This window comes from Rattus rattus, chromosome 6, assembly GCF_011064425.1.
Source record: "Rattus rattus isolate New Zealand chromosome 6, Rrattus_CSIRO_v1, whole genome shotgun sequence".
Classification (NCBI taxonomy): domain Eukaryota; kingdom Metazoa; phylum Chordata; class Mammalia; order Rodentia; family Muridae; genus Rattus; species Rattus rattus.
The window spans coordinates 74,934,057-74,947,675 of NC_046159.1; the positions used below are offsets into that span (position 1 = coordinate 74,934,057).

Sequence of the window (13,619 nt, forward strand, 5' to 3'; positions counted from 1 at the left end):
CGTGGAACATCTCATCTCCAAATGGGTGGTTACAAGGTCATGTTTGGTAAGACTAACAACGGAAGGTTCAGTATATATTATTCACCTCGAACAAATTTACCTGAAATGCTGTTCTAACGTCTCCTGTGTAATTTTGTTTTTAAACTGGATGAGGACTTCGAGACTGTTTTTTTCCACTCCTACCTCACCCCGAAAGCAAAAGTGAACTCGTCCAAGCCAATACGGTGGGCCGCGTTTCCCGCACGCAAGCGCAGTGGAAAACACATGGTGGCTCTGCGCTAGAAGCTTGAAGTGGAGTACTCCGTGGCTGACTGGAACTTCTCTCGTAGGGACGAACCTCAAAACTGACTCGGAAGATGCTGGCCTCCAAGCACACGCCATGGCGGCGGCTTCAGGGCATTTCCTTCGGGATGTATTCGGCCGAGGAGCTCAAGTAAGGGGTTGGTGGGATGTATATAGAGCAGGGTTGTGGAATTTGGAGTCGGGAACTACGATTCCCAGAAGGCTTTGAGCGGAGCCATTCCGGGGAGCAGGGGTCTGGCTGACTCGCACCTGCGTGCATGTAGTGGGAATGAATGCTCTGAAAGTGGGATTTTCTGCCTTGCTGAATTTTCATACGTTCATCTTCCTCATTAATCAATTAGTTTTATGTCATTTATACTCTCATTACGTCACATGCTTATCAACTTACTAATTAGTCTCTCCTGGTCCAAGTGATGATGAACTTTTAAATCTTGGATCAAAACCCCGGTCCGGTTATGAAGTCCTGGGGGCTCTTCTTTAATCCTCATTTTGATCACGATAGCATACACACTTCTCAGACTTGCATTAAAACTCAACTTGCGTTGGGCGGTGGTGGTGGTGTACGCCTTTAATCCCAGCGTTCCGGAGGCAGAGGCAGGAGGATCTCTGGTTTGAGACCAATCTGGTCTACAAAGTGAGTTCCAGAACTGCGTGGACAGAGAAAAACCTTGTCTCGAAAAGTCACATCACACTGTGGTAACATCACCACTACCCCCACCTCTAGAACACTTAACCCTGCAAATGCAAGCTCCATATATAATCAGTCAGCCTTCATTTCTCTGCCCCTGCCGCATGGCAACCATTTTTTTTTTTTTTTCTTGTTTTTTTTTTCGGAGCTGGGGACTGAACCCAGGGCCTTGTGCTTGCTAGGCAAGCACTCTACCACTGAGCTAAATCCCCAACCCCCATTTTTTACTTTCTATTTCACTTACTCTGACTGTTCCTATTCAAATAAACAGAATCAGTCAGTGCCTGTCTTGTTGTGACTGGCTTATGCACGTAGCATACTGTTCTCAAAATTATAGATAAGTAGATCAGAACTTATTTCCTATTTAGGGTTAAGTAAATAATAGTACATGGTATATATACATGCCATTTCATCAGCTCATCCACTGGTGGACATTTGGGCTATTTCCAGTTTTTGGCAATTGTGAATACTGCTTCTAGTAAGATGTGTGAACATACCCAGACTCAGAATTCCTGGTTCAAACATTAATGCCATTTTTAACTTTTTGCAGAAGAGTTAATTCTGTTTTTCATAATTACCGCACCATCGTAAAGATTTCACTTTCTCCACATCCTTCTAGTGTGTGTGTGTGTGTGTGTGTGTGTGTGTGTGTGTGTGTGTGTGTGTGTGGTTTTGATCATATAGTAATGGGTTGGGGGGGTATCTCAGTGTAGTTTTGATTTGCATTGATTTGAGGATGACAGGTGGCTTTTCATGTTTTTCTTTTGAGCATTTGTGAATATTCTACGTACTATGAATATTTAAAACCTTCACTACCTGTGGTTTTCAGGAACAGCAAGGAGGCCAAGGTGACTAGAGTAAAGTGAGGTCAGAGAGCAGGACCCCAGCACCCATGTCATTTTAAGGGCATGGCATTTAATCTGAAGAAGAAGGAAAGCTATCAGTCCCTAACTCCATAAAAGGGAGCATTAGTTACTCAGTGCCAGATCCAAAACTTTCAGCATGGGTCTCATCAAGGGAAACCTTGGTAGGTCAGCAGTGCTCAGCCTGTGAGTTTCGACCTCTTTGTGGGTCAGCTATCAAACATTTACATTGCAGTTCATAAAAGAAGCAAAATTACAGTTATGAAATAGCAATGGAATAATTTTAAGTTGAATATAAGCAACTGTATTATGTGGGTTCCAGCATTAGGAAGGCTGAGAACCACTGTGGTGGGTTATACAAAATACCCTTTTTCCAAGGGCAGACCTAGAAAGGTTATAAGGGTGATGTTAGCTTGGTTACATTTGTACTTCAGAATAAATTTGTCAGCCATTGGAGGATGGACAGGACTGGATAGGTATGAGAATGGAAGAGAAAGAAAAGGACAGTCGGGGCATGTCTGAAGAACCGACCTGTGGCCATCGCAGGAGACATAAAAGGGAGTAAAATTTGATATGTAGGTGACATAGCAGAGGCCTAATACAAACCAGGTGTTATGGTAGAAAGGCAATTCCTTTTAGTTTGTGAAAGAGGGGTGTATATGTTGACAGATTTTTTTTTTTTTTTTTTTTTTTTAAGTTGGTTGGTTGGTTGGTTTTTTGAGTCAAGGTTTCTCTGTAACCCTAGCTGTCCTGGAACTCCCAGTTATCTGCCTGCCTCTGCCTCCTTAATGCTGGGATGAAAGCCGTGTGCCACCACTGCTTGGCTCAGTGTTACATTCTTAATACCAGTGAACTGCTCTCTAAAAGTGGTTAACATGTTAGATTTTATGTATATTTTATTGCAGTTTCAAAAATTAGAATTGAAAAACATGACAGCTGAGTAATTTGTTCAGTATTACCGAATCCATGCTGGGGGAAGAGACCGCATACACACCATTGAGTTAGATAAAGTGTCTGTTGACATTAGCTTAGCAGCAAGGTCACGTTAATGAGAGCCACAGCACAGATCTGCCTCTTTGTAGCCTTGGTCCTTACAGTGGCATTGACCATGGGAGTCTCCCGGCTCTTTATGGACCGCCATCAGTTTACTTGACCACACAACTCACTGATTTGTTGTTCTCACTAGAGTGCAAAATCGTGCAGAATCTTTGTCCTTACGCTTATTTTCTAACCTGGACCTGGTCCTGGAGGGGAACTGATATGGGATGAAAGGAGGTCTTGTACAAGCTATGTCTCATGCCAAACAAGCCGATATACTCTTTGTAGTGGGGAAACGGCTAAGGTCAGCAGAGAGCTAAATTATACAATGTTGGCAAAGAGAATGCAGGATACCTCAGACATGGCTGCTTTAGGACTGGTAACCCTAGCCCAGAGGGAAGAGTTGGTTGGGTCCAAAGAAGCTGTAACCTTGACTCCTTTGAGGCACTGGCTCCTCCCCTAGATTGTCAAGTCCACTTCTGGATGCAAAACTGATGTTTTCTTTGTCCTTTCATCGGGGCCTCTGAGGAAGTCAGGCAGTCTGGCTCCCCTCAATTTTCTAAGTTAGAAGAGATTTAAAAGGCAACATTGGCTTTGTAGAAGTGTATTTATGTGACTAAGGAGACTCTCCAACTGTTGCATTGTATGAGCATCCAAGTACAGTTGGGTAGAGCACACATAGGCTGTATGATGTTTACTGTCACATGTGGCACAATACCATGCATCTCTTGGTGTACATGGCTAGTTATTTGACAGTTCCATGAAACAAAGTGATAAAACCTTGCATAAGGTACGTTCTGTTTATGATTTACTTCAGTTCTTGTTTGAAATTTCCTCCATTCAACAAGTTTAGTCAGGCTTTTAGTCGGGTCTGGTTTATAGCATGCCTCTCTCACTTCTACATCAGAGACTTAATAACTTGAGCTTTCCCTGGGTCTTTCTTTAATCTCCTCAGGAAGTTAAGTGTTAAGTCCATTACAAATCCTCGCTATGTGGACAGCCTGGGAAACCCTTCGGCAGATGGCCTGTATGATTTGGCTTTGGGTCCTGCAGATTCCAAAGAAGTATGCTCTACCTGTGTGCAGGACTTCAACAACTGCTCCGGACACCTGGGCCACATTGACCTCCCGCTCACAGTGTACAACCCTCTCCTCTTCGATGTATGTGTTGCCCTGGGCATGTGGGTCTTGGGACTTCTGGGGTTGTGGGCATCACCTCTTGTTCCTCTTTCTTTAGGAAAAAACCCAAAAATCTCTTTATGGACCTAGAATGGTACACACTGAGTGTCCATTGTCCAAATGCTTGAGACCAAAAGTGTTTAGAAATTCAGATTTTAGAATACTTATAGCCGGGTTGGGGATTTAGCTCAGTGGTAGAGCGCTTGCCTAGCAAGTGCAAGGCCCTGGGTTCGGTCCCCAGCTCCGAAAAAAAGAAAAGGAAAAAAAAAAAAAAGAATACTTATAAAGCCTATGTAATGCTGATATTGTAGGAATGGAACCCAAGTATAAACAGAGAATTCACTCATAGTTTATATGTACCTCATATACACAGCCTGAAGGAACATAGTGTATATGTACCTCATATACACAGCCTGAAGGAGCATAGTGTACATGTACCTCATATTCACAGCCTGAAGGAACATAGTGTACATGTACCTCATATACACAGCCTGAAGGAACATAGTGTATATGTACCTCATATACACAGCCTGAAGGAACATAGTGTACATGTACCTCATATACACAGCCTGAAGGAACATAGTGTACATGTACCTCATATACACAGCCTGAAGGAACATAGTGTATATATACCTCATATACACAGCCTGAAGGAACATAGTGTACATGTACCTCATATACACAGCCTGAAGGAACATAGTGTATATATACCTCATATACACAGCCTGAAGGAACATAGTGTACATGTACCTCATATACACAGCCTGAAGGAACATAGTGTACATGTACCTCATATACACAGCCTGAAGGAACATAGTGTACATGTACCTCATATACACAGCCTGAAGGAACAGAGTGTACATGTACCTCATATACACAGCCTGAAGGAACAGAGTGTGTGTGTGTGTGTGTGTGTGTGTGTGTGTGTGTGTGTGTGTATGTGTATGTGTGTATACATATACATATATGTCTCATATACACAGCCTGAAGGGAGTTATATGTATTTCTAATGTGCCTACATTCTTACTTCAGTCCATAACCATGAAGTCGGGTGTTGGATTTGTTTGTATGTCAGGGCTCAAGAAGTCTGGCATTTTAGAGTCTCGAGGGCATTAGGAATGCTTACCTTGTAGCTTCAGCTTACCCCGCAGACTTACCCAGAGAATTTCAGTCTGATTCCAGTTGAAAAAGCTACAGCTTGATTCTGTTCATGTGAGAGGGAAAAGTTGAGTGAGCCCCTCATCCCCCCATCCAAGACTCAGGGTCTGATGCACTGATTTATCCCTTTTTGCTTCAAGGGTTCTGTGCCCTTCAGAAAGCTCAGTGGCAGTCACCTCCCTAGTAATAGAGGGAATTCTGGTGCTCCCAAGGCCTCTGGCTTTCCAGGTGACCCCACAGTGTAACTTTTTGGCAGGAGAAGCAAAGCTGCAGAAGGAAGACTAATAACATCCAGATGAAGCTCCTGTCTAGACTGCACTGGTGTGTGTTCAGTTCAGTCCCCAGGAGTTCTTTTTTAATTTTCAGATTGTGGCGTATATTCAGACATAGCATATTAGCACATTAAAGAAAGCTGTTGTCTTAGTTAAGTGTTATAACTATTTATTGATGTAAAACAAAAGGAATTCCTGTTCTCAGACCATGTATCTTATTGTGAGTTTGAAATTTGAATGCTTTAAAATGAAACCATAAAAGAAAAATGTTTGTCTAGTTGTTAAGGTCCACAGGCTATAGAGGCCTAGAAGCAGAGGTAGAATTCCTAAGGAAATTCTTAAGGAAAGAAAAATCTCTTGTATGCACTGAAAATCACCACTGTGTCTCTTTCTGATGCACCATTTACTTTTGCCCCCACTCTTTAGAAACTCTACCTGCTGCTGCGAGGCTCCTGTTTAAATTGTCATATGCTGACTTGTCCTCGGGCTGCAATTCACCTATTGGTCTGCCAGCTGAAGGTCCTGGACGTTGGAGCCCTACAAGCAGTCTACGAGCTTGAGCGGATTCTCAGCAGGGTAGGTTGATAATGGAAACCAGGATGTCAAGAGATGCTTGTATGTTGTTCTCAAACTGGAAGAGCTTGAAGGGGCTCGAGACCCCATATGTACAACAATGCCAAGCAACCAGAGCTTCCAGGGACTAAGCCCCTACCTAAAGACTATACATGGACTGACCCTGGACTCTGACCTCATAGGTAGCAATGAATATCCTAGTAAGAGCACCAGTGGAAGGGGAAGCCCTGGGTCCTGCTAAGACTGAACCCCAGTGAACTAGACTGTCGGGGGGGCGGCAATGGGGAGGGTGGGGGGGGAACACCCATAAGGAAGTGGAGGGGGGAGGGGGATGTTTGCCCGGAAACCGGGAAAGGGAATAACACTCGAAATGTATATAAGAAATACTCAAGTTAATAAAAAAAAAAAAAAAGAGAGAGAGAGCTTTGAAAGCTTGAATGGTGTCCGGATTTAGATGGTAGTAGCTTATTACTGTTAACTTACTGTTTGGATTATTATAGTAAGGTTTTATTAAATAATATCCCTGTTAAAGCCCTGGTCAGCCTAGAACTTGCTTTGTAGACAAGGCTAGCCTTGAACTCAGAGAAATCCTCCCTCCTCTGCCTATTGAGTACTGAGATTGAAGGTCTGTGCCACCAAGCCCAGTGATATGTACTGCTTTGTAATGTGTTGCTAGATGTGGTTTTCAGTCTTTTTTTTTTTTTTTTTTAAAGATTTATTTATTTAATTTATGTATACAAGTACACTGTAGCTGTCTTCAGACACACCAGATCACATTATAGATGGTTGTGAGCCACCATGTGGTTGCTGGGAATTGAACTCAGGATCTCTGAAAGAGCAGTCCGTGCTCTTAACCACTGAGCCATCTCTCCAGCCCCAGTTTTCAGTCTTATAAAATTAGTTAAGGAGCTTCTCTTATTTATTTATGTATTTATTTATTTTATTTTTACTTTATTTTACTTTATGTGTATGAGTATTTTGCCTGGATGTATATGTGTGTGCCTTGGAGGCCAGAGGAGAGCATTGGGTTTCCTGGAACTGCAGCTACAGAAGGTAGTTAGCCACCCTGTGGATTCTGATTGTTGAACTCATGTCTCGGGTAAGAGCAGCTAGTGCTCCTAGTTCCTGAACCATCTTTTCAGCCTCAAGAAGTTCTCTATAAAATGCCCTAAAAAGAGTTAGTAGAAGATGAGAAATCCTGCAGGCATTGGGTAGGACAGTGCCTGCATTTCGTGTCTCGCAGTCGTTCTGTGCGACTCGTTCAGGGAGCTCAGGGCCATGCTTTAGGAAAGAAAGAAGGTTTGCCTTTGGCACTCAGCACCTGAGGTGGAGATTCAGTCTAACAGGTCTGGACAGATTTCTGCCATTAGCAAAAATTCTCATCCAAATTTAATCTTCTTTTCATATGCCCCCATCATTATTTTCTTTGTTCTTCTAAAATGTGCAAATAGACATGTAATCCTGTATCTATTTGGCAGCCTTTGATATTAGAAACCCCCTCCTGTCCCCTACTCATGGTACACTTCCTTTTGATTGCTAGCAACCATGCTAGGTACTGCTGCCTTCCTTCAGAAAGGAGGCATCCTGCTTCACTCCGGTGGGGCCCTGGTCTACCTGTACAATTGTACAAGTGTTCTTTCCTAAGGGGTTACCCTTTGTTGGGGTTGGGAAGCGGTGATGTCCCGTGTGATAGCATCTTTGTTCTCATTCTAGATTGTTGATTTCTGTTCCTGCATCATTTGGGAGCTTCAAATGGATACTGCGTGGGCCACAGCTCACATATACTCTGAGTGGCTCAGCCCCACCACTGATGACATCCGTAGTCCTGCAGTTTTAAAACACAGTAGCTATGGTTTTATTTCCGAGATTGATCTCTGCTCTTGAAAAACCAACCACGGTATTCCTCAGACATTTACTTACTGCAGTAACACAATAGTTTTCCTCTTTTTCAGTTTCTGGAAGAAACTTCAGATCCTTCTGCCTTCGAAATTCAAGAAGAGTTAGAAGAGTACACAAGCAAAATTCTGCAGAATAACCTCCTGGGGTCCCAGGGTGCACATGTAAGTTACCAACATCTACCTTTGTGTAATGATCTGCTTTTAGTATAGTGACCACAGTTTCTCTATGTGTCATTTGCACGGGTTTCTGGCTTCCCAGGGTAGACTTAGTTTTCAGGCCCAGCTCTCTCTTATGAGTTGCATGATTTTGCAAATTTTTGAATGTTCATTTCCTCTTTTATGGCTACCAGCAGGGTTAGATGACACTAGAGTAAGTATAGCATCCAGCACGCGACTGTGTGGGAACATTGTCTCTACCTCCACTCCATCCCCTGCCCTGTACGTTTTCTAAATCCCTGCTATCTTATCTCTCCCTTGAGGCATCTGTGAAAGAATTCATTTGCTCTGAATGAGTGGTGTAGGTAATCAATTGTAAGAAGGAACTTCAAGTTGAACTCATTTTATGACCAGGTATCATACCACTTAATTGGTCTAGAGCAGGACTGTGGAAGTTCAGAAAGCTTCTGGGTGGGACCTATTTGAGGCCAAGAGAATCACCATGTCGGGAACCCTGAGAACCATCTGGGGAAGCATCAGGGAGAGCCCAGCCACACCCTGAGGCTTGTCTTAAAAGCTAAATTAACCTGCACTTATTCCAAGCCCCCTAATGGATTCTTGATCTTTCTTAGTCATAGCTTTCTGAGAAAGTTTATGTTCTTGGTCTGATACTATGATGAAGGTCATGTTAAATAGTCAAGATGTATCCAGAAGGATGACATTACAGTTAAAGGCAGTAGTGACGTTGCCTTTGCTTTTCCTATCATTTCTTCCAAGAGTCGCCCTGTGAGAACTCAGAGCTGTTGCTGAGAGAAAGGACTCAGCAGTTACTGCTCTTGAGAACACTGGAGTCTGACCCCCAGCACCCATGGTAGATGGCTCACAACCACCTGCTTCAGAGAGCCCTGATACCTCTGACCTCTGTGGTCACCAACACTCACATGCACATACCTACCTGCACACTGACAAACATACATTTGCATAATTTGAATTTAAAAAAAAAAGAGTCTCCTTTTCAGGAAATGTTTTTTTCTTAGTTGTGTTCTTGAAAAACCTCATCCTGGCACATCTGCGTAGGTTCGGGACAGTGAAGGAAGTCCTTGATGTTTGGGCAGTGAGTGTTAATCTGGCCTCAGTGAACAGCACCTGGATCCTGACAGAGGCTTTGGGGAGCTGGGAGAGCTTAGCCAGGCGCTCTCCTCAACTCTGGCTGTGCTCTGCCTCCTGCTGCCTACTTTGCTCATGCTTGGCTGCCTTTAACTATATACTCATGTGTTATATGTGCCTTGGGTCGTTCCATCGCCAACTGTAGATTCTTGTCCAAATGATTACTGATGTTGAGACAGAACAATCTGTGTTCATCTGCTGTAGCTGACTTCTGCAGTGCCATACTAGGATACAGAGCAGATGAGAATTTTTAATTACAGTCAGTACATCTTTTAAAAATATGCCCAAAGGTGCAGTATGTCAGTGTCATATTCACAGTCCTCTGTGAAGTTGTCTCAGTTTGGGAGTCAGTCTGTCCTTTAGCAAGAGAGACCGTGGGCAGTGTCTGTGCTACTGTACATGAGAGTGACAGGATCTTCTGAACATTTTAGTAAATAAACCAAGAATGCAGAGATTGCCCGAGTGACAAACCACAGAGTACGAATGAGTACTGGTCCACACAGAGATATTAGTGTTTCCTGGTCAAAGGCTCTGCATCATTTCCAGCTGATTCATCAAAGTCCACACCACATGTGTGCTAGGGAATAGGATGCAGTTGGCAATTTCAAGACCAAAAAGCACCTCTTGAGGAACCTCGGTTCCTTGTCCTTGATAATGTTTGATTACCTATAGAAAGACCACATCTGTTTAAGTGAGGGTGTATTTTAGTTTTTGTTGCTGTGAGGAAGGAGTTTATTTACTTCTCCAGTGGAGCTGTAATGGCAGGAGGCCCCAGCCTGAGAGACCAATCTCCCAGTCTCCGCTACAAACATGAAGCAGAAATCACACTGAAAGTGGGGCAGGTCTGTGAACTCTTAAAGTTTGTCTCCACTGATACGCCTCCCCCAACCAGACCTCCTAAAGCTTTCATAACCTCTCCAAACAGTGCAACCAGCTTGGGACCAAGTAAGTGTCCAAATGGTTGAATTTTCGGGAACATTTCTCATTCAAACCACCACTGGGCAATTTAGGTAAATAAAAAGTGAAAAACCATTCAAAGCATACAGACTGGATCCTCTTCAGAGTGGCACTCTGCTGCAGGTACAGTAGTACACATTTATAATCCCATTATTTGAGAGGCTGAAGCGAGAAGATTACAAATTTGAGGCTAGTCTGGGCTACAAAGTGAGACCTACCTAGAAATAAATCACTCTAATATTCTCTGACTTTTTAAACAGGTGAAAAATGTGTGCGAGAGCAGAAGCAAACTTGTCGCTCACTTCTGGAAGACACACATGGCTGCTAAGCGCTGTCCACACTGCAAGTGAGTGCTGGCCCTCAGCCGTCCCCTTCCTGTTCCTTGCTTGAGATGGCTTTGGTTAATCACTCAGCACCATTATTAAATGTCTCACTGGGGTTTGTTTCTCTCTACAAATCTCCCTGTGTGTAGGACGGGACGGTCAGTGGTTCGAAAGGAGCACAATAGTAAGCTAACAATAACATATCCAGCCATGGTGCACAAGAAGTCTGGCCAGAAGGATGCAGAACTCCCAGGTAAGCAGCTGGATCTCTTAGGAGTTCTAGCCACTTTCTCATGTGTGGCTTCAGATGTTTCTAGGCTTCTTAGGTCTCTGGGAGAGCTTGAGGAAGACCCATCCCAGGCCTGTCACCAGGGAAGGGGCAGCAGGGGCTATGCTAGGAGACAGTGCCCTACAGGTGCCTTTGTTTTGGGTGTTTTGAGACAAGATCTTGCTATGCAGCTTAGGCTGACATCAAACTCTCAATCTTCCTGCCTTTAGTTTCCTTTAGTGCTAGGAGTATGTGGTTGTTTCTTTGAAAGAGTTTGTTTTGTTTTGTGACAGGATCTCTTGTAGTGTAAACTGGCCTTAACCTGATCATTCTGAAATTCTGGTATTACAGGTATTCGACACAATACCCAACCATCGAAAGCTTATTGAATAAGAACTTTTAGTTTTGCCTGGCAAGCGTTTTAAGTATTTTATTATGTAGCAAGTATGGATTTATTTTGAATATTTAAAAATTGAAAGAACTCAGGAAAACATGAGGACTTCCTGCCAGTTGCTCCTGACTATCTGTGTAGACAGAAGTCATCTTGTCAGCTCTGCTCCGTTCATGGGGTGTAGAGAAAAAACTGGGATGAACAACTTTCCTTTTTTAACGTGGTTTTAGTTGTTTAATTCTGAAGTGAGAATTAATAAGGTAGTTTGAGAAGTACTGAAACTAGTCTGTATCTGGCTGTATGTGTTTACTAGGCGCTCTGATTCATTTTTTATCATATAATCTGTATGCCAAGTCAGAAAACACAGAACCTGCGATGTGCTCTTGGCTCTGTTGTATGCTGTGAGAGGCTCAGGGCGACTGCTTCTCAGACCTGTTGGCAGCTCACACAAGTGGCAGTTGCAGAGCCCACCCAGAGCTGAGGCACATCCATGAAGGTGCAGCAGATAACATCATCAGTGAACCTTGTCTAGGGCTTGCGGATATGGAGGAGGCAGGAAAATGCATTCGTATGCACTCATCTCTGCCCAACCCACCCTGAGAAGAATGTTCAGTCTTTTGCTTTGAGACTCTGGCAAACATTGGTGTAAATAACAAATCTGTGCTGGTTTTTAATAGACCTTTTATTGTAGAGCAAATTCAGACTTTCTGAATAAAGTCCCATAAAGTCTTTTTTAAGTTGGTTAATTTGTATCCTTTTCGATATCTCTGAGCAGGCATCCACCAGCACTAGCATGTGGGTATTAACTTACAAACCTCATTCGAAGCTTGTGGGTTATTTTGGTCATGGCCTTTCTGTATTCTAGGACCCAGAGTGGGATCGGCACCCTGTTAGAAAGATAGCGAGTGAAAGACTGATAGTGAACAGCTAATAGCACAAGAGTGGGTTTTCCTTCACATTCCTACAAATGGCCATAGAAACATTTTCTCTTAGCACCACTGACAGTTGCTACCATGGCCCTCTAGGTTGTCCTAGAAAATGCTAAGACCCTGAAAACAGAGATGTTCAGAATTTTTGATAATAGCTCCAGTTTGGGGCAGATGTCCAATGATGAAGTAGCACTAGTAAGAATGCTCAGTGGATTAAAGTGCTTAGGGCACAAATCTATGTTCTAGTCCCAGGACTCAAAGAGAACCAACTCCCAAAAGTAGTTGAGTGAGAAGACAGCTTCCGTATGTGTGACTTCTGTATGTGCACACATATGGCACATGCGTTCTCACACTCACACAATTTAAAAAAGTCTCCCTACGTTTATTTTTACTTTTGCTTCCCTGACCCTCTCTGGTGAGTCCTGTGTCCATAAAGATGATGTTACTTGTTTTCTTCCAGTACTGGGGATTAAACCCAAGACCTTGGTCATGCCAGGTGCATATTCTATCAGTAATCAGTATCCCAGCCCAAGCCCAAAGCCAGATTTCTGCCTTGCGCTTATTTCAGTTGTCCCAATAGTGTCAGATTCCTGCCAAGTGTCTAGAAGGAAGTAGCCCCAAAGGGCTCTCTATAGTCAGGAAGTCAAGGCTAGCCTGGGCTACTTAAGATTGTCTCAGTAACAAGCAGAAAGGCGGTCAGAGAAAAGCTGTATAGCAGCTGTTCGTTCGTGTGCTCCCCTAGAACACCAAATAGCAGGGTTTTGATGATAACAAATCCATGGAAGATTTTGGGGGTTTTTGAGGTAATATCTCACTGTTAGCCCACGTTTTCCTAAAACTCATGATCCTTCTGCCTCATCCGCCTGAGTCCTTGGGGTAATAGACCTGTGCTACCATGCCTGGCAAAAATCTGTGTCGTGCAAAGTATTTACATGAGCCAAAGCACTGGGAAAGAATATTTAAAAGTGAAAATAGTTATGTTAATGTGAGCTGGTGGGATGCCCTCTTGTGCTCTTCTCTGGTTTTATATAATAGTGTGTTGCGTTCAGTACTCCAGAAATCAGTGTGGTAGAAATCTGGGTTGAAGAGATGCTGCTCTGTACATTGATGTTTATGGTCGTTTCAAGAATGGGGACAAAAAAGGGTTTATCTCATTACAGAAGGAGCACCAGCAGCTCCAGGAATTGATGAGGCTCAGATGGGGAAACGAGGATACTTGACCCCAAGCAGCGCCCAAGAACATCTTTTCGCCATTTGGAAGAATGAAGGTGCTAGAGAAATAGCCTGTCTGACTGTGGATTTGATTTCCTGGTTCATTTCTTTAGACCACCCTCTTACTACCTTAACAGAAGTTCTAATTAATGTAGCTCTTACCTGCAATCTATCTATTGGTCTCGGGCAAGCTTCAGGCACATTGACTTAGAGCCATAAAGGAGCAGGGTAGGTCACACCCACCA

General features: G+C 43.4%; 1 protein-coding gene across 1 annotated transcript in view; it reads left to right on the forward strand.

The window, feature by feature from the left end:
- Positions 1–81: 81 nt before the first annotated feature.
- Positions 82–13,619, forward strand: part of Polr1a (RNA polymerase I subunit A) — a 63,709-nt gene continuing 50,171 nt past the window's right edge. The window contains exons 1-7 of the mRNA XM_032906363.1: positions 82–433; positions 3,848–4,052; positions 5,927–6,076; positions 8,026–8,133; positions 10,512–10,597; positions 10,724–10,827; positions 13,323–13,430. Coding sequence (XP_032762254.1) covers positions 357–433; positions 3,848–4,052; positions 5,927–6,076; positions 8,026–8,133; positions 10,512–10,597; positions 10,724–10,827; positions 13,323–13,430 — 838 coding nt within the window. The 5' untranslated portion in view covers positions 82–356. The remainder of the gene's footprint in view (positions 434–3,847; positions 4,053–5,926; positions 6,077–8,025; positions 8,134–10,511; positions 10,598–10,723; positions 10,828–13,322; positions 13,431–13,619) is intronic.